Source organism: Plecotus auritus, assembly GCF_963455305.1.
Source record: "Plecotus auritus genome assembly, chromosome: 1".
NCBI lineage: Eukaryota > Metazoa > Chordata > Mammalia > Chiroptera > Vespertilionidae > Plecotus > Plecotus auritus.
In genome coordinates, this window is record NC_137770.1 from 165,565,930 (window position 1) to 165,589,666 (window position 23,737).

At 42.1% G+C, this 23,737-nt stretch overlaps 1 protein-coding gene across 2 annotated transcripts in view; it reads left to right on the forward strand.

Moving 5' to 3' along the window:
- The window catches only part of LARP4B (La ribonucleoprotein 4B), a 100,980-nt gene that overhangs the window by 59,837 nt on the left and 17,406 nt on the right, over positions 1-23,737 (forward strand). For both annotated transcript variants that reach the window (XM_080682190.1, XM_080682189.1), the window contains 8 exons: positions 6,873-6,951; positions 9,061-9,197; positions 11,815-11,918; positions 14,234-14,344; positions 15,593-15,646; positions 15,730-15,939; positions 19,521-19,627; positions 20,139-20,390. In XM_080682190.1, the coding sequence (XP_080538316.1) occupies positions 6,873-6,951; positions 9,061-9,197; positions 11,815-11,918; positions 14,234-14,344; positions 15,593-15,646; positions 15,730-15,939; positions 19,521-19,627; positions 20,139-20,390 (1,054 nt within the window). The remainder of the gene's footprint in view (positions 1-6,872; positions 6,952-9,060; positions 9,198-11,814; positions 11,919-14,233; positions 14,345-15,592; positions 15,647-15,729; positions 15,940-19,520; positions 19,628-20,138; positions 20,391-23,737) is intronic.

The window sequence follows — 23,737 nt, forward strand, 5'->3', positions numbered from 1 at the left end:
TCCCTTCACCCTCAGTCTGTGTGCATCTTGTTTTCTGAGGTAGGTTTCTTGTAGACAGCAGATATATGGGTCTTGTTTTCTTATCCAATCCGTTACCCTATATCTTTTGATTGGGGCATTTAATCCATTTACATTTAAAGTTATTATTGATAAGTACTTGTTTGTCACCATTTTTATTCTTTACCCCTGTGTTCCTTCTTTGCTTCCTATTTCTTTTTCTTCTTTTTTTACAGCAGACCCTTTAGCATTTCTTGCATTGCTGGTTTGGTGGTAATAAATTCCCTTAGTTCTTTTTTGTCTGTGAAGCTCCTGATTTCACCTTCAATTTTGATTGACAGCCTTGCTGGGTACAGTATTCTTGGATTCAGACCCTTCCTTTGCATGACTTTGTATATTTCATTCCATTCCCTTCTGGTCTGATGAGTTTCTATTGAGAAATCAGTTGCTAGTCTGATGGGGGTTCCTTTATACGTATGTAACTTTCTGTCTCTCTCTTGCCGCTTTTAAGATTCTTAATTTTGTCGTTGGTGTTTGCCAGTTTAATTAGAATGTGCCTTGGCGTCAGTCTTTTGGGGTTCATTTTGCTTGGGACTGTGAGCTTCTTGGATTTGTGTGGATTTTTTCTTCCCTATATCAGGTAAGTTTTCTGTCATTATTTCTTCAAACAGGTTTTCTATTCCTTGCTCAGTTTCCTTTCCTTCTGGAACCCCTATTATGCGGACGTTGTTTTGTTTCGTGGTGTCCCAAAGTTCCCTTAAGCTCTCCTCCTTTTTAATTTTTTTTCTAGAAGCTGCTCTACTTGGGTATTTTTTCCCATCTTGTCTTCTAGCTCACTGATGCAGTCCTCTGCTTCTTCTACTCTTGATGCTTTTTATTGAGTTCTTTACAGCGGCGATGTCATTTTTCATTTCTTCTTGGTTCTTCTTCATTTCCTTTTGGTTCTTACTCATATTGTCAAATTTGTCTTCCATTCTTTTCAGCCAACTTAAGACCATTTCTCTGAATTCTTTCTCTGGAAGGTTGCTTGCCTCCATTTCATTTACTTCCTTTTCTGGTGATGCCTGCTTTTCTTTCATATGCGGGCTGTTTCTTTGTCTCCCCATGGTCTCTCTTCTCCGGATGTCTGGTTATGTAATTCTCTCTCTCCTTTCCGTGGTAGAGTGTAGAGCTCCTCTGAATCCGCGTGTTTTTTTGTAGTTTTCTTTTTGATGTATTCCTTCCCATTCAATTTTTGGATGAGTTTATTATTTCTTCCTTAAATTAAGAAATGAAGTCATCCAGGCCTACAATTTTGTTGTGGGAAAGTTTTCATCTACATGTTTTTATCTTTTACTAGAGGGCTAGTGGCGCCCCGCCTACCACCATGCAAGGAGGCATCCCGCAGGGGGCCAGGACCTGTGCCTGACTCACACAGTGCCGGCTGCCGCGGAAGTCAGGCTGAACCAGTGCCGCGGTGGGCTGGGACCCGCGCCTGACTTGCAGTGTCCCCTGGCCACCCTGCCTGTGTCTGCTCCGGAGCCGCCTGAGCTGCTGCACCGGCTCAAGCAGGCCCCCCTGTCTCTGTCTATCTCCACTCTGGGCCTCACCTATGCATGCAACCTCCTCCTGTCTGGTCGTGACCTGTTATAGCGTCCTGGTTAATTTGCATATTACCTCATATATATATATATATATATATATATATATATATATATATATGTATATATATATATATATATATATGTGTGCGTGTGTGTGTGCGTGTGTGTGTGTGTGTGTGTGTGTGTGTGTGTGTGTATTTTTCAATATATAGGGCTTCTCAGGTTATCTATTTCTTCTTGAGGAAGCTTTAGTTACTTATGTCTTCCAAAGATTTGGACCAGTTCATTAATTGTCAAAGTTATTGGATAGAGTTGCTTATATTATTTTATTTATCTTTTTAATCTACAGAATCTGTCACATCACTCATTTCTGTTGGTAACTTGTGTCTCCCCCCGCCCTCCAATCAAATTTGGTAGACATTTGTCCATTTTATTGATCTCAAAAAAATAGTATTTGGTTTCATTGAATTTCCTCTATATTTTTTTTCTTGTTTCATTGCTTTAAATCTAATTTCCATAATATACTCTCTTCTTGTTACTTTGGGTTTAATTTGTTCTTTTTCTAGTGTCTTGACAGAAGCTGAACTTATTGATATGGGGCCATTTCTTCTTTTTTAATATAGCCATTTAGTTCTATAAATTTCCTCCTAAGTACTGCTTTAGCACAATCTCAAAAATTGTTGTGTCTTCCTTTTAAATTCAGTTTCAAATTTTTTCTAATTTCATTCCTACATTATTTTAAAAATCCAAACGTGATTTAGAAGTATTTAACTTAGTTTCTAAATATTTGGGGGATTTTCCAGGGAACTTTCTTTTATTGACTTCTAATTTAATCTCTGTGGTCAAGGGACATACTTTGTATGACATGAATCTCTTTGGCCCAAATTATTGGCAGTCTTAGTAAATGTTGCCTTTGCACTAAAGAAGAATGTATATTTTGCTGTTGGTATAGTGGTGTTCTATAAATATCAGTCAGGTCTTATTCAAATCTACTATATTCCTGGTTTCTGCCTACTTGTTCTGTCAGTTATTAAGAGAGGTATTCTATCAGTATTGGATTTGTCTGTTTTCCTTTTAGCTCTACCAGTTTTTGCTTCATGCATTTTTTGGAGACCTGTATTAGGATTGCTATGACCTCTTGATGAATTGACTCCTCTGTCATTATGAAATGACTTTCTTTATCCCTGGTAATTAATTGTCTTTGGTCTGAATTTACTCTGTCTAATAATATAGTCCCTTAGCTTTATTTTGACTGGTGCTAGCTAGCATCCTTTTACTTTTAACTTATTTGGGTACTTATATTTACTAAAGTACATTTCTTATAGATAACATAACAGTTGAGTTTTGTTTGTTTTTACAGAAAGTCAAGTCTTAATGATCTCTGCTTTAAATTCAAATGTTTAGAACATTTACATTTTCTGTGGTAATTGATATGGTTAGCTTTGAGTCTCTTGCCTTGCCATTTGTTTGTTTTTTGTTTTTTAATTTAATAAATCTTTATTGTTCAGATTATTACAATTGTTTCTCCTTCCCCCCGCCCCCATAGCTCCCCTCCACCTGGTTCCCACCCCACCCTCTGCCCTTACCTCCCTCCCATTGTCCTCATCCATAGGTGTACGATTTTTGTCCAGTCTCTTCCCGTATCCCCCATACCACTTCCCCCTGAGAATTATTAATCCATTCCCATTCTATGCCCCTGATTCTATTATATCCACCAGTTTATTCTGTTCATCAAATTTTTTTATTCACTTGATTTTCAGATTCACTTGTTGATAGATATGTATTTGTTGTTCATAATTTTTATCTTTCTTCTTCTTCCTCTTCTTAAAGAATACCTTTCAGCATTTCATATAATACTGGTTTGGTGGTGATGAACTCCTCTAGCCTTTTATTATCTGTGAAGCTCTTTATCTGCCCTTCAATTCTGAATGATAGCTTTGCTGGGTAGAGTAATCTTGGTTGTAGGTTCTTGCTATTCATCACATTGAAAATTTCTTGCCACTCCCGTCTGGCCTGCATAGTTTCTGTTGAAAAGTCAGCTGACAGTTGTATGGGTGCTCACTGGTAGGTAACTAACTGTTTTTCTCTTGCTCCTTTTAATATTCTCTCTTTGTCTTTTGCTCTTGGCATTTTAATTATGATGTGTCTTGGTGTGGTCCTCTTTGGATTCCTTTTGTTTGGGGTTCTGTGTGCTTCCTGGACTTGTAAGTCTATTTCTTTCACCAGGTGGGGGAAGATTTCAGTCATTATTTCTTCAAATAGGTTTTCAGTATCTTGCTTTCTCTCTTCTTCTGGCACCCCCATAATTCTGATATTGGTACGCTTTAAGTTGTCCCAGAGGCTTCTTACACTATTTTCAAATTTTTGGATGCTTTTTTCTTTTTGCTTTTTCGGTTGAGTGTTTTTTGCTTCTTTGTATTTCAAATCTTTGACTTGATTCTTGCGTTCCTCTAGTCTGCTGTTAGATCTCTGTATAATATTTTTTATTTCAGTCAGTGTATGTTTAATTTCTAGTTGGTCCTTTTTCATATCCTCAAGGGTCTCGCTAAATTTATCGGCCTTTTCTAGGAAACACTTGAAAAACCTTTTAACCGTGGTTTTGAACTGTATGTCCAGTCATTTGTTTTCCTCCATTTCTTTCGTTTGTGATATCTTTCTTTGTCTCCGCATTTTTGCTGCTTCCCTGAGTTGGTAGGGTGGCTTTGTGTGCTAGGAGTCCCTATATGGGCCAGTGTCTCAGCCTCCCAGTTACCTGAGGTGGACACTCTTGATGCACCCTTTTGTGGACTGTGTGTACAGCCTTGCTGTAGTTAAGTCTTGATTATTGTTGGTATCACTGGGAGGAATTGACCTTCAGGCCAGTTGGCTGTGAGAACCCGCTGTGTCTATAATGGAAGAACTGCTGCGCTGGAGACACGCTTAGGGGGCAGGACTTGCCTCAGTGGGGCTTTGGTGCTCACTGAGTCTGCCTCTTGAATGTGTCATTTATGGATGTGAGGAGTTGAAATCTGGTGTCGTCTCACACTGACCACTAGATACACTGGCTTCTAGATCTCCAATGGGGTGCTGGTCAGCTACTGTCTGAGGCCACCCAGCCGGAGGTACGGCGAGAACTACAGTTTTCTCCTCTTTGCTTGGGGTTTGGAGGTTTTGGAGCTGTCTGACCAGAGCTGCAGTTTGTTTGGTTAAGCTGCGATAGGGGAGGCCATTTATATGCAAAAGCCACTGCGAGGAGCTTGGGTGGGTTTGTAGATTGTGCGGGGTGGGGTCTCAGGGAGTCACTAGGCTAGGGCGTGGCAAACAGCGATGGGCTGCCAGTCAGCCATTTCTGTGTTTCCGCGTTTCCAAGTCCCAGCTTCCCGCGCCCCAGCGCAGTAAACAATGATTGCTGGGCGCACCTCTGCAAGGAAGTCACCCTCACTTTCCAACCCGATGGCAGACAGTCCAGCTTCTCCCCATAGGAGTTTGGGTCTCCAGCGTCTCCCCAGAAACGAGTTCAGAGTAATCGGGGACTTGTCTCCCTTCGGGTTGAAAGAAGCAGCGCACCCAGACACCCGCCACCAGCCCGATTCACGCACCTTCGTACCTCAGCTTTTCAGCACTTGTGCACGTCTCAGTGCTCTTTTCTCTTTCCTTCTAGTTGTAGAACTTCCACTCAGCCAACTTTCCCGTGGTTCTGGGTGATAGACGTTTTGTCTTTTAGTTGTAGTTTTGAAATAGTTGTGCGAGGCAGCAGTTTAGGTGTTTACCTATGCCGCCATCTTGGTTTCTCTCTTGCCATTTGTTTCAGAACAGTTTTAGACTTACAGACAAATTGAGAAGATTGAGTACAGAGAGTTCTCAGTTCCTTCTATTTTTTAAAACCCTCACCTAAGTACATGTGTTTATTGATTTTTTTTTTCTTTTGAGAGAGAGAGACAGAGACAGACAGACAGACAGACAGACCGACCTGGATTGTTTGCCTCTCTGGGAATCGAACCTGTAACCCAGGTATATGCCCTGATTGGGAATCAAACCCTTGAGACCTTTTGGTTTACTGGACAAAACTCCAACCAACTAAGCCACACCTGTGGGACAGTTCCTTCTATCCTTAACATTTTACATTATTAGTATGATGTATCTGCCACAAATTCTAATGCAATATTGGTACGTTTTACCTATTCCAGGATACCAAATTATAGTTAGTTGTTATGTCTTCTTAGGCTCCTCTAGGCTGTAACAATTTCTTAGACTTTGCTTGCCTTTGATGGCCTTGATAGTCTTAAGGAGGACTGGTAAATTACTTTGTTTCTTTATTGATTTCAGAGAGGAAGGGAAAGGGAGAGAGAGATAGAAACATCAATAATGAGAATCACTGGTTAGCTGCCTCCTGCACGTTCCCTACTGGGGATCGAGCCCGCAACCCGGGCATTTGCCCTTTAATGGAATTGAACCTGGGACCATTCCGTACACAGGCTGATGCTCTATCCACTGATCCAAACCAGCTAGGGCTGAATTATTTTGTATGGTGCGCTTCTATTCCTGTTGGAATTTGTTTGATTTTTTTTTTCCCATGATCATACCAGAGTCATGGGTTTGGAGGATAAAAAGACCACAGAGATCAAGTGCCATTTTTGTCCCATCATGTTCAGAGTACTTAGTGTCAGTATGATTTATCACCGTGATATTAACCGTGACCACCTGCCTGAGGTGGGCTTATTAGTTTTCTCAATCTTAAAGTTTCCTCTTAAGGATCTGTTTATTTAGTGTTCTCAGTAGCATCCCTGTGACTCCACAATTTCTCACTTGTGACTTTGACTATCTCAAACTTTAAAGGCGCATTTATAAGGCTCTTGTGTCGGAATTGTGTGGTCCTTACAGCCTGTGTGTTTATTATCCTCATCCTTGATTTTTTGGCCTGTATTTATCTTTTCCTTGTTTTGATTATTTCCTTCATATTTTATTATTGCTTTATTATCTGTGTTCTTTTAGGCTGTCTGAAATTTTTTTTTTTTTAGAATTTAGACAAATCATAAACTTGTACATATTATGTGATAAAAAGCACCTGCTAAACTTTGGTAATAAATCTGATAATCAGATTATTTTTTGAAACTGTGTTTTTCTTTGGGGGTGAGGGGATTTTTTTTCTTTTTGTGCTTCTGCTTTCCTTTTTTAGTGGGTACAACAGCATTTTTCTTATATTCTCTATATACTAAATGAATTAATATGTATATTGAAAACATTAGAATTGCTATACTGACATCTGCTTGATAAATTTTAAGCCATTTTTCCTGAGTTGATTATTTTGTATAGGAGGAAATGAGTCTCAATCAGAAAGCCAAGAGGACCCCCGAGAAGTACTTAAAAAAACATTGGAATTCTGCTTATCCAGGTAAGGATGGTAGTAGTGTTTCTAGTACCTAAAACTTGTGGTATTGTGCACTGGCTATTATATACAGACTAAAGGCCCAGTGCACGAATTCGTGCACGGTTAAGGTCCCTAGAGGCTGCTGGCCAGGGCCTTCCTTCGTTCCGTGCCACCCTCTGGTGGTCAGTGCACATCATAGTGAGCTATCCAACTCCCAGTCGGTCGAACTCCTGAGGGGACGCTTTGCATATTAGGCTTTTATATATATATATATATATATATATATAGAGAGAGAGAGAGAGAGAGAGAGAGAGAGAGAGAGAGAGAGAGAACTTGGTTTCTTCAGCCAAGCTCCTTTGACCCCCCCCCCCCCCCTTAATGCCTTTCAAAATTATGTTTTGTCTCTGGACTCTTACTTTATTTATGCACAGCCCCTTCTCCAGATTCCAGAACCCTTCTAGATGCTGGATCAAGACCCATCAGCGATATAAAGGGGCATTCGGACATCCCTCTCACAATCTAGGACTGCTGGCTCCCAACTGCTCGTCTGCCTGCCTGCCTGATTGCCACTAACTGCTTTTGCCTGCCAGCTTGATCACTCCCTAACCACTCCCCTGCTACCCTGATTGATGCCTAACTGCTCCCCTGCCGGCCTGATTTCCCCTAACTGCCCTCCCCTGCCATCCTGGTCGCCCCTAACTGTCATTCCCTGCAGGCCTTGTTGCCCCCAACTACCCTCCCCTGCAGGCCTGGTTCCCTCCAACTGCCCTCCCCTGTAGGCCTGGTTACCCCCAACTGCCCTCCCCTACAGGCCTGGTCCCCCCCAACTGCCCTCCCCTGCAGGCCTGATTGCCCCCAACTGCCCTCTCCTACTGGCCTGATCACCCACAACTGCCCTCCACTGCTGGCCATCTTGTGGTGGCCATCTTGTGTCCACATGGGGGCAGCCATCTTGTGTGTTGGAGTGATGGTCAATTTGCATATTACTTCTTTATTATATAGGATAGATGTGACGCTTTACATAGAAGGAGTGTATATCTGTTAATATCTATGTCTGTATACGTCTATTAACAGGAAATCTGTAATAGTGAGTAAGTAACCTCTGACATGTTGGAGAACTCTAGGCCAGAGTCCTCCATAGTTGTCCACAAATTCATCTTAATGATTGTTATCTGGGTTGTTTTTTGAAATTTTGATTCCTGGGCCCCCTCCATACCCGGACTCTGAGTTAGGTTGTCTATATTACAAAGACATTTTTCTTTGTCTATATTACAAAGACATTTTTCAGCACACTAACGATTGAGAACAAATTTCCTGCGCTGGTTTTTAAAATATGCCAAACATTGCAATAGTAGGTTGTTTTACTCATGCAGCATTCATATTTTTAGGTGTGTCCTCCCCCTGCCCCCCCCCCCCAAATATTTTTTCTATTGAAAAGTAGGGTAGAACATTTAAAGTTCAAATGGAAGAACGGAACAAACAAGAAGATGGAATTGAGTTAAATGTATTTTTTTTGAGTGAAAAGATAACCATTTGGCATGTGTAAAATTTTATCAGTATTAGTGATTTTTCAGTTTTTTATCTGGGCCTGCCTTAATACTTGAGAATGTTCTCATCATAGGCCAAAATACCAGGAAGTAGCTCATATTCACCCAGACTGATTATCTGTGACTTAGCTTGTGATCCTGTAAGTCATGTTATGATCAGGTTTCCTTCTTTTTAATCCTGGTTGCTGAAAGTGCTGGGAAGTGTTTCAGACTGAACAGCAAGCACTTTGCTCACTAACCTTTCCTGGTCTTTTCATATTTTTCTTATTTTCTTGTTCTTTCAATTGTATTTCCTTACTTTAAAAAATTGTGTTTGTGCTTTTAATAAGCTATTTAAAACACTCTTTAAAACAGATAGCTATAAGATACATTTTGTAAAGATTAGTTTTGATTGTATAAAATGCAGTATACTTTTACTTTTATTCTCTCTGCTTCCCAAATGTCTTTGAAAAAAATTTACCTAAGGCAAATAACAGGTGGGGTTGGGTCTAAACTACCTCTGAAGTGACATCACACCACACTCATATCCTTGCAAGGCTTCCTCTTAAAGAAGTGTTAATTAAGAGAGATTGTTTTCTTTCTGCAGGGAGAATCTTGCTAGTGACATGTACCTTATATCGCAGATGGATAGTGATCAGTACGTGCCAATTACCACAGTGGCTAATCTGGACCACATCAAGAAGCTCAGCACCGATTTGGACTTGATTGTCGAAGTGCTCAGATGTAAGTGAATGACAGTCTAGGCTTCATTGTACCTGGAGTTGACACAATTTTTTTTTTTTTTTTTTTTTTTTTAACCAGTATGACTGTTAGATCTACAGCCATTCAATGCTAAGGGCCTTCATGGCAATTGGAGTCTTCCCTGAAATCTGGGCCTTTCTGACCAGCCCCTGTTGTGGTGAAGTGCTCATGGCACTGGGCGTTGATGGGCTCCATAATTGATCATAGATCTAGGGAGTGGAAAAGGCCCATGGAGAAATGAAAAGAAGCTGTGACATGAAGGAAAAGTAAAATAAATAGTGATATTTTTGTTTAAAGTAAAATACATTTTAATTAGCATTCTAGTCACTAAAGTAGTTTCTTTCAAATTTCACCTTCCTACTGAAGTTTGGTGAAATTGTTTTTCCTTATAGGATTTTGTGAATGAGGTTGTTTCTTAGATATTTGGCAACATCAAAGGAAGGTTTAAATGGGTATATCAGAGGCCCACAGTGATTCTGGAAATGTGAATAAAAATAGTTAACCTGCCATGTGCATCCGAAGGGTCTCAGGTTTGATTCCTGGTCAAGGTCACACCTCTGTTGCAGATTCCATGGCACTGGCCCCGTGGGGGAGGCAACCAATCGATGTGTGTGTCTTGTGTTGATATTTCTTTCTTTCTTCCCCCCTCCTGTTCCCTCCCTCCCTCCTACCCTCTCTAGAAATCATTGAAAAAAGAATCTCGGGTGAGGATAAAATAAAGTATAGTTTGCTGGTGCCCTGGTTTGCTTTGTAGATTGAGTTTTCTGCAACCTAACCATTTTATTTATTTTTTTAAAACCACTTTATCGAGGTATACACTGAGTGGCCACATTATTATGATCTCTGAACGCATAATAATCTGGCCACTCAGTGTGTGTGTGTGTGTGTGTGTGTGTGTGTGTGTGTATGTATGTATGTATATATATTAGAGGCCCAGTGCATGAATTCGTGCATGGGTAGGGTCCAGCCAGCCTGGCCAGGGGGAGGGGACATGGGCGGTTGGCCGGCCTGCCTGCTGGTCGAACTCCTGGTCGAGGGGGCAATTTGCATATTAGCCTTTTATTATATAGGATATACACTGAGTGGCCAGATTATTATGTGTTCAGAGATCATAATAATCTGGCCACTCAGTGTAATTGACATATAGTGAACTGTGCATATTTAAAGTGTGCAGTTGAATCAGTTTGGACATAACTATGCATCAGTGAAATCTTCACCGTGATCAAGATTACAAACATGTCCACCACTGCCCAAAGTTTCCTGGTGCCCTTTGTAATATTTCTGTCACTCCACTCCTACCCAGAATGGCTTCAGTGGGAATTAGTTTTATATTAAATGTATGATGTTTGACTTTTTTAAAAAAATGGGATTATTTTTAATTATAAAAATTTATTTTATAATATTGTTTACAAATACTGGGTGAATAATTTCTATAGTCTCCCTCCTCAGGACTGCTTTACTGAGTAGCTCTGATGGGCGTTCCCAAAGAACACAGTATGATGCGTGTCCCCCACCCCACCCAAATATTTCTAAATGATGGGTAATCACTGTGCCTGAATTAAAGCCACATTTCTCTGAGTTACTGCCATGACTATCCATCTGACTCTTATGCAAAAGTGTTTACATATTCTCCCTGGCTTAGTTGTACTTTGGGCAGTCAGTGAAGATTTTTTTTTTCCTGTGTCCATTTAGTAGTAGAAAAAAAAGAGAAACATCTTACCTTACAAACATAGTTGCATTTTCTATTCACAAATGAAGGTTTTCCTCTATTTTCTGTTCCTAGGCAAATGTCATGAGGTTATTGAATTATTGAAACAAATAATGAAGAAACTGGCAAAAACATAATTCATGAAGTTTGAATTCTGAAAACTAGTGTTGTGCTTTCCAGTGTTGCTTTTTTTGGAATGTTCATTTAGAACAGGAACCTATTTTACATATTAGTTGAGATTGGTTCCACCTGACCCACTTGTAAAGGCTAGCAGCTTTCCTTTTTGTTCTTTTTTTAATATATTTTTGTATTGACTTCAGAGAGGAAGGGAGAGGGAGAGAGATAGAAACATGAGTGATGAGAGGAAATCATTGATTGGTCTCCTGCACGCCCCACACTGGATTGAGCTCACAACCCTGACTGGGAATCGAAACGTGACCTCCTGGTTCATAGGTCAATGCTCAATCACTGAGCCAAGCCAGCTGGGCATCAGCAGCTTTCTTAATCTTTACTTCTTGTGAATTCAAAATGAAAAGTCATAATAAGACAGAAAATTATTTTATTTGGTGGGACTTGTAGAAAGCAAAAGCCATTAACCCTGAATTGTAATTGTTAGTTATTTGAGCTGTTTAGAACCTTTGTCTCATAGTGGTAACATTGATTATAGCTCTTATAGGACTTTTAAATCATGTTCTATAGTTCTGAGAAATGTAATATGCAAGATTAGTTTAGAACTTTTAGCTAATTTACAGTATATACAGGTGTTTTTCAATGTCTTTAGTTCCATAGTGTAACATCCTACTGGAGTATCTATATTATATCATAATGGAATGTAAATGACTGGTGTGTTTTAATATTTTGTTTTATCACTCACTTTTCTTCTCTTTATAGCTTTACCTTTAGTCCAAGTGGATGAGAAGGGAGAAAAAGTAAGGCCAAATCAAAATCGTTGCATAGTAATATTACGTGAAATTTCTGAATCCACCCCTATAGAAGTAAGTCATTTCTCCTCACAAGGCTACTTTGAAGTTTTTTTGTGTAGATTTTGTTTACTACTGTGTTTTTTGAAGAGTGTATTTTAAATAATGCATATGTACAGTAACACTTTTCCCAGAATTTATACACTGATGATTTCAATGTGATTCATATGTGCGAGTGGCTCTCAAACTTTTTGGTCTCAGGACTTCACTGCAAACTTTACATTTTAAAAAGTAATTAATGGTGACTTAAGTATTCAGAAATTAAAAGAAAAGGTTTAAATATTTATTTACTTTAAAGTAATAATAATAAACCCACAAGTTAAGATAAAGACCATCACTTTTCAAAACAAATATTTTCACAACAAGGATACACTGCAAAGAGTGCAGTGAGCAGGAGTAGCTTGTGCTTCATTCCAGCTGATGGGCCCACATGTGCAGATGTTGTCTTAGTAAAAAGGCAAAGGCATCTTTTAAAAAAATAATAAAAAAATTTTTTAATTCTCACCTGATGATATTTTCCCTGTGATTTTTAGAGTGGAAGAAGGGGATGGGGTGGGGAAGAGAGGGAACAACATCAATATGAAAGAGACACATCGATTGGTTGCCTCCCACATGCACCCCGATTAGGGCCAGGGATCGAGCCTGCAACCAGCATACATGCCCTTGCCTGGAATCTAATCTGGGACCCTTCAGTCCTCAGGCGATGCTCTATCCACTGAGCCAAACTGGCTAGGGCACAAAGGCATTTTTTTTTTTTTTAAATATTTTCATTGATTTTTTACAGAGAGGAAGGGAGAGGGATAGAGAGCCAGAAACATCGATGAGAGAGAAACATCGATCAGCTGCCTCCTGCACACCCCCCACTGGGGATGTGCCCACAACCAAGGTACATGCCCTTGACCGGAATCGAACCTGGGACCCTTGAGTCTGCAGACCGACGCTCTATCCACTGAGCCAAACCGGTTAGGGCTCAAAGGCATCTTTTTTATGTAAATGGAGTAGAGATCATAATTTGAGAAGTTCTAACTTAGGCAATAATTTTAGAAAAAAAAACACCCCACAGCATTTGATTGTTTTGAGTTGTGAAAAGTAATCTGTTACAGAATTACTATAAAATCAGTGACATATCCGAATGTTTAAACTGAGTTGCATGTATAATCTGTGACATATCTGAATGTTTAAACTGAGTTGCAAGTATGTAGTAAAACATACTGATGGTCGTGCCTTGAGAGAATGAAGGAAAGTCTTCCTATAGAGCATTAAGAATATTTTTTATTTGATGGGAGTTTTCTCATTATAGGTCACATCATTTTTTTTTTTTTTTCATACCTGGTAAACTTTGAATGGATGCCAGGCATTTTGGACTGTAATGTTTTATAGTCCTTCCTCTTGAATATTCTTGAGCTTTGTTTTGAGATTCAGTTGTCTGACTTGGAAGCAGTTTCGTCCTTAGGGGCAGTGGTTAGGTGGGAGCAAAGCTGCCTTTCCTCTAGAGCTGATTTCCCTGTGCTGTCTGAGGCAGCACCCTCTGTGTGCCCTGAAGAGGGCCGTGGAGGGGCTGGACTGACCAGGGGTCCTCAAACTTTTTAAACAGGGGGCCAGTTCACTGTCCCTCAGACCGTTGGAGGGCCGGACTATAGTTTAAAAAAAAAAAACTATGAACAAATTCCTATGCGCACTGCAGGCCCGGGATGAGTCGGCTGCTAAGCAGGACAGGCAGCGGCACCCGGCGGGCCGGATAAATGTCCTCGGCGGGCTGCATGTGGCCCGAGGGCCATAGTTTGAGGACCCCTGGCTAGGCTGTGCTCAGCTCGGCTCACCCTCCTAGCACTGCGGCCTGTTAACTCCAGGTGTGAGCTAGGTTCTCCCAAGCTTACCTGTGTTGCATGGCCTGAGGTCCGTTGTCTGAAAACTGTTATTCCATGTCTTTTGTCTTTTGTTTTTGTTTTTGTTTTATGTGGGAGGCTAAATCTGGCTTATCTTGGCCAGAAGCAAAAGTCCAGCTAATTTTCAAATTTCTTAAATCCCCCATTCCCACCCCCAGCCTACTGGTAAAATTAAATTATATTTTCACATTAATTTAGCTTAATGGTATCTTGGGAGTAGAGAAAGCTGTAAGTAAGTTGTGGACTTACGTTCCTATAGCAATGGGACCCCAATCCTGGAAGCCACACTGAACCTTCTGAGCCATTTTGAAGGAGCAATTCACTGGATATCAGTGTGTTAGACTCTGTCTAAGGATCTGTCTTGAGAGCGTGTATCATTTGTATTTCATGCGGAAAAAGGTGGCATGGTTGAAAATTAATTTCTAACCTTTCTATTTCCCATAGGAAGTAGAAGCACTATTTAAAGGAGATAATTTACCAAAATTTATAAACTGTGAATTTGCCTATAATGATAATTGGTTTATTACATTTGAAACAGAAGCTGATGCCCAACAGGTAAACTTCTCTCCCTCAAGAAGTACAAAGTTTACCAATACTTAACAATTAAGTACATACTGGGACTAAATTTGGGCAGTGATACTGCTGTCACATTTCGGGGTTAAGTTTGAATATAAAGTGCAGAGGAAATCAAGTTGTAGAAACTTAAATAGGTGTGTGTTTGTAGACAGTTTTTGTAGAAATATGAAAAGCAAGTGACACTATAGTCTAAGGATATATAAGACAAGCAGCCTAGAACAATTCTGTTCTTGTATCTGGGCAGAGACATGTCTTATTATTTGGCAAGTGTTTTGGGAAATTTGAACTTGACCTTATCTTTCACTTGGCATCACATGTGTTACAAGATACTTGAAAGAGCACAAGGCTCTGGGAGGAGACACAGGAGTTAGGATGGTCTCCCTGCCCTGAAAGGAAGACTTTTCTCTGGGGAAACAGCATGTATAAAGGAAGCTCTCAGTGTTAAATGGTTTGAATGCAGGGGGTTCAGAGGACAGAAAGAAGCATCTGAAAGGTGGACTTTAATTGGATTGTGGGGGGGGGGGGAGGTTACTAGGAGGAGCAGGTAGCAAGTGGGTCAGAGCCTTCAGTGTTACGGAGTGGGATTTGGAAAAGAATAAAGACTTTAAAAAAATACATTTTTTAAATTGATTTCAGAGAGGAAGGGAGAGGGAGAGAGAGATAGATATATCAATGATGAGAGAGAATCATTGATCAGCTGACTCCTGCACACCCCCATACTGGGGATCAAGCCCACAACCTGGGCCTGTACCCTGGCTAGGAAATGGAACCATGACCTCCTGGTTCATAGGTCTATGACCTCAACCATTGAGCCACACCAGTCCTTATTCTTATAAGGACTTGTGAATATTGCAGTCCTAGTTTTTTTCCTTTCCCAAACTGTAATCCCAGTTTTAAATTCTGGTTATTATTAGGAATTCAGCACCCGTTCGTTGTTTCCCTGGGTCAGGATTCTAGCCTGTGGTCTCTGGGAGCCTTTCATGCTATCTATTAATACTTAAAAAATGTATACAGATGTTGTTTGTGAGAATTTTGGGTAGAGATTCCATAGATCTTGTCAGGTTGTTTTTTTAAAAGGAATCTGTGGCCCAAAGAAGATTAAGAATCACAGTTCTAGGTCTTGCCCACTGTATTTTAACAATATAATTCCTTATCTGAGGTATTAACTGTCAATTCATCTTATTTGTAAGATTAACACAATGGTATTTTGGATGATTTTATCCTTAGGCTTACAAATACCTGCGAGAAGAAGTCAAAACTTTTCAAGGAAAACCAATTAAGGTAAGCAAGACCACTGGTTATACTTCATTTGTAAACCAATATTCTAAAGTATTCTAATAGACACTTATTATATTTTCACACAGGCACGGATAAAAGCAAAGGCAATAGCTATAAACACATTTTTGCCAAAGAATGGATTTAGGCCCCTGGACATGAGCCTTTACACGCAGCACCGTTACACAGCGTCCTTTTACTTACCTCCCATCTATAGCCCCCAGCAGCAGTTCCCTCTCTATAGCCTGATTGCTCCCCAGACGTGGTCAGCAACACACAGCTATCTCGATCCACCCTTGGTGAGTCCTGTCTTTTTTTGTCCCTTATGTGACAGAAAGTTGTGTTGTGGACACTGCACTAGATGCTTTGAAGGATAAAGAGCTTTGTCCGATAAGTAAACCAGATACATCTACAGCTTGCTATAGAAAAACAGACCTTCTGGTTCTGGGGTGGGTTTTAAATTTAATTGGGAGATAAATAAGGAGCCATGTGTATTTAAAAACCTTCAAACATACTCAATCCTTGGCCCAGTTTGCTTGCCCTCCTGTCTAGCATTTCTTTTTCTAAATGTAAGGAAATTTATACCTAGTAAAAGTATGAGGCAAGCTCTGGGGTGGGTAGCAGGGGAGCTATGAGCATGGGGTAGTCTGGGGGGATGCCTTTAAGGATAACAGTGTTCTCAAAGGTTTCTAACAGTCAGGGGCACATAGAAGACAGGCCATCTTATAAGTGTTACTTCTCACATCAGCCCTATACTAGTCACTTGGCATAATTAATTTTTACATATTTTGAGCTCTGTTAAAGCCTGTGGTTAGAATTCATAGATTGGTAATGGATCCAGTCTTTTTTCTTAAGCTGTGCTGGTGGCAGATGTTAGAAAGATTGGGTAGGCCCTGGGCATGAGTTTGATGTAGTGGATGTGTCAGGGCTAATCTACGGCAGGAGAAGAAGTGGCCTTTTGGCCCCCTGCTTGGGAGGTGGAATGGGTTGGTTGGAGGGAGGTTTGCATCAGGTTGCCAGCAGGTTTTGTTGGAACCATAGCGATGGAAGGGTAGAGCGTGTGGAAGGCTGTGGTCAGAAGCAAGAATTGAATTTAAAATTTCAAGGATATGGCTGTGGACCACATCCAGGAAAATTGCAATGATCTATCAGCTGTGTGGGAAATGAAGGATGTGAGCGAGGCCCAATCATATGGGGATATCACCTGAGGCTTGTTACCACTGATTGATGGATGGAAGGAAGGTGGTAACTGAAAAGGGTGAGCCTGAGAGGAGGGTTGACTCAGCTGGATGGTGGGTGCCTGTTACCTACTAGAATGTAAAGATGTGTGACCATGAAGGAATAGTCTGGAAAAATCAAATGTGTAAAGCAGGTGATTATTGCCAAAATGGAACATAGACAGAATTGTGTGAAACTTATAATTAGGGGTTTATCAGATATAATGTCATCCTCTAAGTGGAGCATATCAGAATGGCTGGAAGGGAAGGAAGCTGCATGCGAATGGCATGTGCAGAGGTTCCTGTGGTGTGGTGAGTGTTTCTGAGCTGAGATGGGGACTGGGTAGATGAGGTTGGTAAGCTCTACATATACAGGCTCTTAAATGTGTTTTGAAGTGTGTGGACTGCATCTGTGGTGTGTGGGACATGAGCAGGACAGATGGATAGAGAGATGAGTCAGGAGAGGTCCTCATGGGCACCGAGCCCCTAAAGTCTAGAACCACTCAGTGAAAGACAGTAGCAGACAAGTGCTAACGTGCAGAGTTGTGTCTGCCTCTGAATGAATCCTCATGTTATAAAAATGTACTACTTTTTTGAAGTATTTACTATATTCTGTACAAGTGTACTGCTAGCCATGTAGTTAATATGTCATGGGAGACCTGTAAAAAGAAAGAAAGTCCGTAACTTCTTGCGTTGAATAATTTCTCCAAAAGACGCTTCTTCCATGCTTGTGCTGTTTAGTTGTTGAGTTAGATTATGTTTCTGCTTTCTATAATAATACGTATCTCCGTCCAGAGTGGGGTGCTTTGGGACCCTAGATCAGTTGTCTGGCCATTTGGGATGGCTTCTGGTCTGATATGTGAGGCTCTTTGCTTGCTCTAAAACACACTGCATTTTTGAGCAGAAGTGAAGAGATGATGCTTATTAATTCTCAGAATGTTAAATTATTGTTAGCAACCAATTTATTTTTTAACTCTTGAGCAAAATTGTTTAAATACCAGAGTTCTACATGTAAAAGTTCATACGTGAAAGGATTCTTCTTGATGAGTCTTCCTGTGAAAAACAATCGTCAGAATCTAGTTCTGGGGTAATTGACATATTTCTAAATAGTCTGACTCTTTCAAATTATGGAATTTCTCATTATTGCATTGGGGATTCTGCCAAAGTTTCAAGTCTGTCTCCACCAGCGTTTTTGAGGAATTCCATTAAAGTCATTGGGGTTAAGGAGAAATTTGCTGACTTATCAGCCTGGAGGTAGTGTTGCAATTCATTAGGTTGAGCACTTGGGCTTTCCAGACAAGCATGTGGGGTCTTGGCAGGTGCTTCCCTCTCTTGTCAATTTCCATATGTGGGGATCCGCTTCCTGGAGGCTTGCTGGGAGGATCATCTGAAACAGCATTGGAAAAGGTCTTAGCCCCAGCCTGACTTTGGCCATCCTATCTAATAAAAGAGTGATATGCAAATTAACCATCACCCCGCTACACCTGCAAGCCACACCAATCAGGAGCGAGTATGCAAATTAACCCAACCAAGATGGCTACAGCCATGGAGTGAGCAGGAGGCTTGGGTTTCCCCAGCAATGGAGGAAGCCAAGTTTTCTGCACACCCTGGCGGGCCCAGGCCTCCACTCAAGGCTACAAAGTTTCAATTATAGAAGATAAATAAATCCCAACAAAAATGGCTGTGGCCATGGAGCAAGCAGGAGGCTTGGCTCCACTCAAAGCTACAAAGTTTCAATTATAGAAGATAAATAAATCCCAGGTATCAGGGCCTCCGCTTGGGTCTCCGGGGGGCGTGGCCGGCCTGCAAACCACCACAGGCCCCTCGCCCAGGCCGCCCATGCCCCAAGGGAACCCCCACCCTAATCCGGGACACCCTTCAGGGCAAACCAGCCGGCCCCCACCCGTGCACCAGGCCTCTATCCTCCTATCTAATAAAAGAGTAATATGCAAATTGTCACTCCAACACACAAGATGGCTGCCACAAGATGGCCAGCAGGGGAGGGCAGTTGGGGGGGACCAGGCCTGCAAGGGAGGGCAGTTGGGGGCGATGAAGCCTGCAGGGGAGGGCAGTTAGGGGGGACCAGGCCAGCAGAGGAGGGAAGTTGGGGGCAACAGGGCCTGCAGGGAAGGGCAGTTGTAGGGGACCCAGGCCTGCAGGGGAGAGCAGTTAGGGGTGACCAGGCCTGCAGGGGAGGGCAGTTAGGGGTGACCAGGCCTGCAGGGGAGGGCAGTTAGGGGTGACCAGGCCTGCAGGGGAGTGGTAAGGGGGTGATCAGGCTGGCAGGCATAAGTGGTTAGGGGTAATCAGGAAGGCAGGCAGGCGAGCAGTTGGGAGCCAGCAGTCCTGGATTGTGAGAGGGATGTCTGACTGCCCTGGATTAGGTCTAAACGGGCAGTCGGACATCCCTCAAGGGGTCCCAGATTGGAGAGGGTGCAGGCTGGGCTGAGGGACATCCCCCCCCCCCCACGAATTTCGTGCACCGGGCCTCTAGTTAGCAATAATCTTACACAGTGCTTTTCCTAAAGGGATATTTTAAGTATAAAATGGAACATAGACTCCTTGACACATCAAGGAATGACATTGGTTATCATCTTAGGCAGTGTTAACCAACTCGAAGTCTGGTTATGGTTTGTTGACTTGTTTGTTTTTAATGAATCTAGGTAACTCCATTTCCAAATACTGGATTTATAAATGGATTTACGTCTCCAACCTTCAAACCTGCAGCAACTCCTCTGGCTTCACTCAGACAATACCCTCCAAGAAGCAGGCAAGTTGCGTGACTCACTAAAATGCTGTTTTTCTACCATTTGTAATAACAGGCCACTGCCACTGTATATTTTAAAAGCAAAGCAAAATAAAATGTGTTAAACCTTGGTCGTTCTAACCATGTGTACGACTCCTATTTAACTAAGTAAAGAGGCTCTTCCTGATGATTGCTAATGATATACTTGACCACTAGTAATGTTCATCCGAGATAAAACTACTTGAAACATATGATTAACGAAAATGATGCTGTAGTGCCTACATACAGGGGATTCTCTTTAGACAAAGTCTTCTGGGGCAGCGTGCAACCGTGTGAGCCTGCTTTTCATTTGAAAATTGATATTGTAGTTATAGGTTTGCACTATCAGACATATCATGTTTCAACTATTCTTACCACTTCAATATTTTTTCTAAATAGAGAGCACATTTTACCTTAGACATTTCTGTGTGAGCATGCTTATTTCATCATGCTGTGATCCTTCATAATTGAACCTTTATAAACATTTCATTTGCAGGAATCCTAGTAAATCCCATCTGCGCCACGCCATTCCTAGTGCAGAGAGAGGACCTGGGCTGTTAGAAAGTCCATCAATATTTAACTTCACCGCGGATCGGTTAATTAACGGTGTGCGGAGCCCACAAGCAAGGCAGACAGGCCAACCTAGAACCCGCATACAGAACCCTCCAGCTTATGCCAAGAGAGATACAGGAACCGGGCGGGTGGAGCAAAGCAGCCTCGAATCCTCTCCTGGCTTAGGTAGAGGCAGGTGAGTTACTCAGAACTGTTGTTGGATGGGTACTATGTAATGATAAACTGTTAATATTTTTAAGTTTTGTTAATTAAGATGTGTTTTTTATAATCATTACTTTCAAATACATCACAGAAAATTAAATTGAAGGCTCTAACCATCAAAGGTTTTATATAGTTACTCAGAGGGGTTACTTTTAAAAAATATATATATTTTTATTGATTTCATAGAGGAAGGGGAAGATAGAAACATTAATAATGAGAGAATCATTAATTTGCTGCCTCCTGCAGGCCTCCCACTGGGGAACTAGTTTGTTCTCTCAATGGTTTATTCGATACAGGATGTCAGGAAGGAAACCCCCTCTTACAGATAACTAGCTGAACTTGCCTAAGGTGTTTTGTTTTGTTTTGTTTTGTTTTGTTTTGTTTTGTTTTGTTTTGTTTTGTTTTGTTTTAAACCGAAGGCTCCTGGGTTTGATTCCAGTCAAGGCCAAGGCTGTATCCACTGAGCCAAACGAGCTAGGGCCAGAGGGGTTACTTTTAGAGCAGAGACCTAACTGGTCACATCTTTGTTGTAATATAAACTATGGATAGAATGGAACCATGTTAGGTTACAGTTATTATTTTGGAGATGTTCAAGCCGAGTAGATACCAGACTCCACAATATGTGAGCCTCTAGTCTTCTCCCATTCCTGCCCATTCAGAGGGCCCACATTTTCTGTTCCAGTATTGCTCCTTTTCCAGCCAACAGGATCACACAATAGACAGGTAATGAGTTGTATAGCAGGCAGACAAGAGTTTAAATTCCATTAGTACTAAGTTTATTTGCCTGTTGGTCATATGTAGGGGTGATTTCCATCCCTGGGTGTTCAGTCAGATAACGTTGGTCCCGCAATGTCTGTGTTTATTATCTGGATCATTACCGCATCCTAACAGTGGACTGTGTCCACTCTCTTTTCTCCTTTCCTTTGATGCAGCTTGCCACTGCTTGCTGTCTTACCTTCTGCCACTTGCACTCCATTAGAGAGGTGAGATTAAAAAGATGGAAGTGAGTCCTGGGCGTTTGTTCAGTCACTGCTCTCTTGCCTGAGACTGATAGATTGAAGCTGGCTTTATCCAGTTTGTTCTCTCAATGGTTTATTTGATACAGGATGTCAGAAAGGAAACCCCCTCTTACAGATAACTAGCTCAACTTACCAAAGGTGTTTTTTTAAACTACTTTGAATACTTTAGGTTAACATATTTCTAAGTGTTTCATACAGCATGTACAGTGCAGTGTCTGACATGCAAAGACTCCAGTGACATTGATTCCTTTTTTCTTGACTCAACAGGTGCTTCCAGTGCAGGTTCAGGGTGTGAGGGACCAGAGGCAGTCCATTGTATTCATGGTGGTTAATCCTATGGCTAGGCCTTGGAGGGGTTGTAGGATAAGAGTTAGAATGGCTGAAGACAGCACGCTGCAGGAGAACTGTCGTGGAACTGCATATCTTCAAGAAATTTGATATAAAGTTAGTTCAACAGGTATTGGAGGGCTGAAAGGCAAAGGGGGACACTGAAGAAATACAGACTTCAGGAAGCAGCTGCTAACCATAGGGCAGGGGGACATTGGGTGTGTTTGGACTTACCAGACTGAGAAGCTTGGAGCAGGACTTGTGGAGCTGAGGCCAGACCCTAATGAGGGGCCTATCATGTTGCTAGAGGGACAGTGTGAATAAAATGCCACCAGGTAGACAGGTTCCCAGCTCCTCTCCTTCTCTGTCTACTTGTAATGTTTGCTGTTGAGAAAAGCTCCTGGCAATGGAAAGACAGGGCCCGAGAAACACCTGCCCCGGGTCACACACAAGTTTAAAGGTACCTGAAGCTGAGAAGATCTGGTTGACCAGCGTTATCCAACTGTGGCTACACGGATATGTATAATCCTCCAACAGCATTGGAACTTCCAGACTATAGCAGTGATGAGTTAATGCCTTTGCTCAACAATTAGAGACTCCCACACAAATCCTCTGTACCCTGAGGACTGCGACTACCACTAGCAAGACATTAGGAGAGAGGAGTTGAGCTGGCGTGCAGCATTACACATGATGCACAAGGAAAAGCCAGTCAGGAAGCCCTGGTTATACTGATAGGTGGCTCCCTCCTCTTCCTCAACATTTCCTTTGTCTCTAGACAAGGCTTCCAGCACTCAGTGCTTCGGCTGGAGCGTGATACCATAGTTCCTGAGCCACGGTGGCTGTGTCTCCCACTAGCACTCTCCTTTTTCTGGTTTTTGTTTTGTTTTCCATTAACTTCATGTGTTGGGCTTAAGGAGCAATGCAAGGCATCCCAAGGAATCCCCTTGGACCACACATGGTTCTCCAACTCCCTTTGTAGCAGCAGCCTGCAGAGCAGTCACCCAGTCAAGTGCAGTGGCAGGAAGAATCCCAGCTGAGCAGACGCTAACTATTATGTCACCGGTGAGAGCATTCTGCTCTTGACCAAGACAGCCAAACCACCAGAATTCAAAGTTGTGGGCACAGGAAGTAGAAATTGTGCTGGTAGAATATTGGCTGTGCTCCATGGTGGCTGGACCTATGTGCTGCCATGGCCCAAGTTTGGTCATATGCAAAGCATATGCTGCTCTCCTGAGTTAGCGACATGGCCGCTAGTCTGAGGGTGCTGCTGGCCCCTAGTCTTGCAGCTGAGTGTTCACTTAACCAGCCTGCTCCCCATAGTGGGGCACACACCACTTCTGTTGCTGTGAGATGGGCCTCTGGGTCTGACCAGCACTGCATGGGCACTATTGGGTGAAAGTGGCATCTCCTTAGGTCCACTGAGTGGTACTGATGGGGCGGTGGCAGGCAGAAATGCTGCCTCCTCCAGGATGGGACAGGGCTGGCACCACTCTAAGGTGATGATAAACAGGCTAGCCTCGGCACCGGGATCCCAAGTGTGACTATTTTGCACCTAGGGTGACCAGGAAGAGGCTGGCTGGTCACCACCTTTTTTCTCCTAGCTGTCAGAGGACTCTGCTAAAGTGGATAATTTCAACACAGATGCCTTCACAGTTCCTTCCATAAGACTGCCAAGGTCTTCTGTCACCAGACTTTGAGTCTTGGACTTTGTGGGTCTAGCACACAGCCAGATCCTTAGCTCCTCTGCTCGAGAACCAATAAACATCTGTATTTTCAGACATTTCTGTAACCAGACACAGTGGATAACAAATATGTTGCTTGAAGTTCTGCCCTCCGGAGTGATCTTCCTGCACCCTAGCTTTTGGAGGCACTCCTGAGGTGATCTGACACTGCATGGCCATAAGTAATCCAGGTCTGGAACTCCTCCCCCCTTGTCCCTGTGCTGAGGGACTCCCCACAAGGGAGTGATGCACAG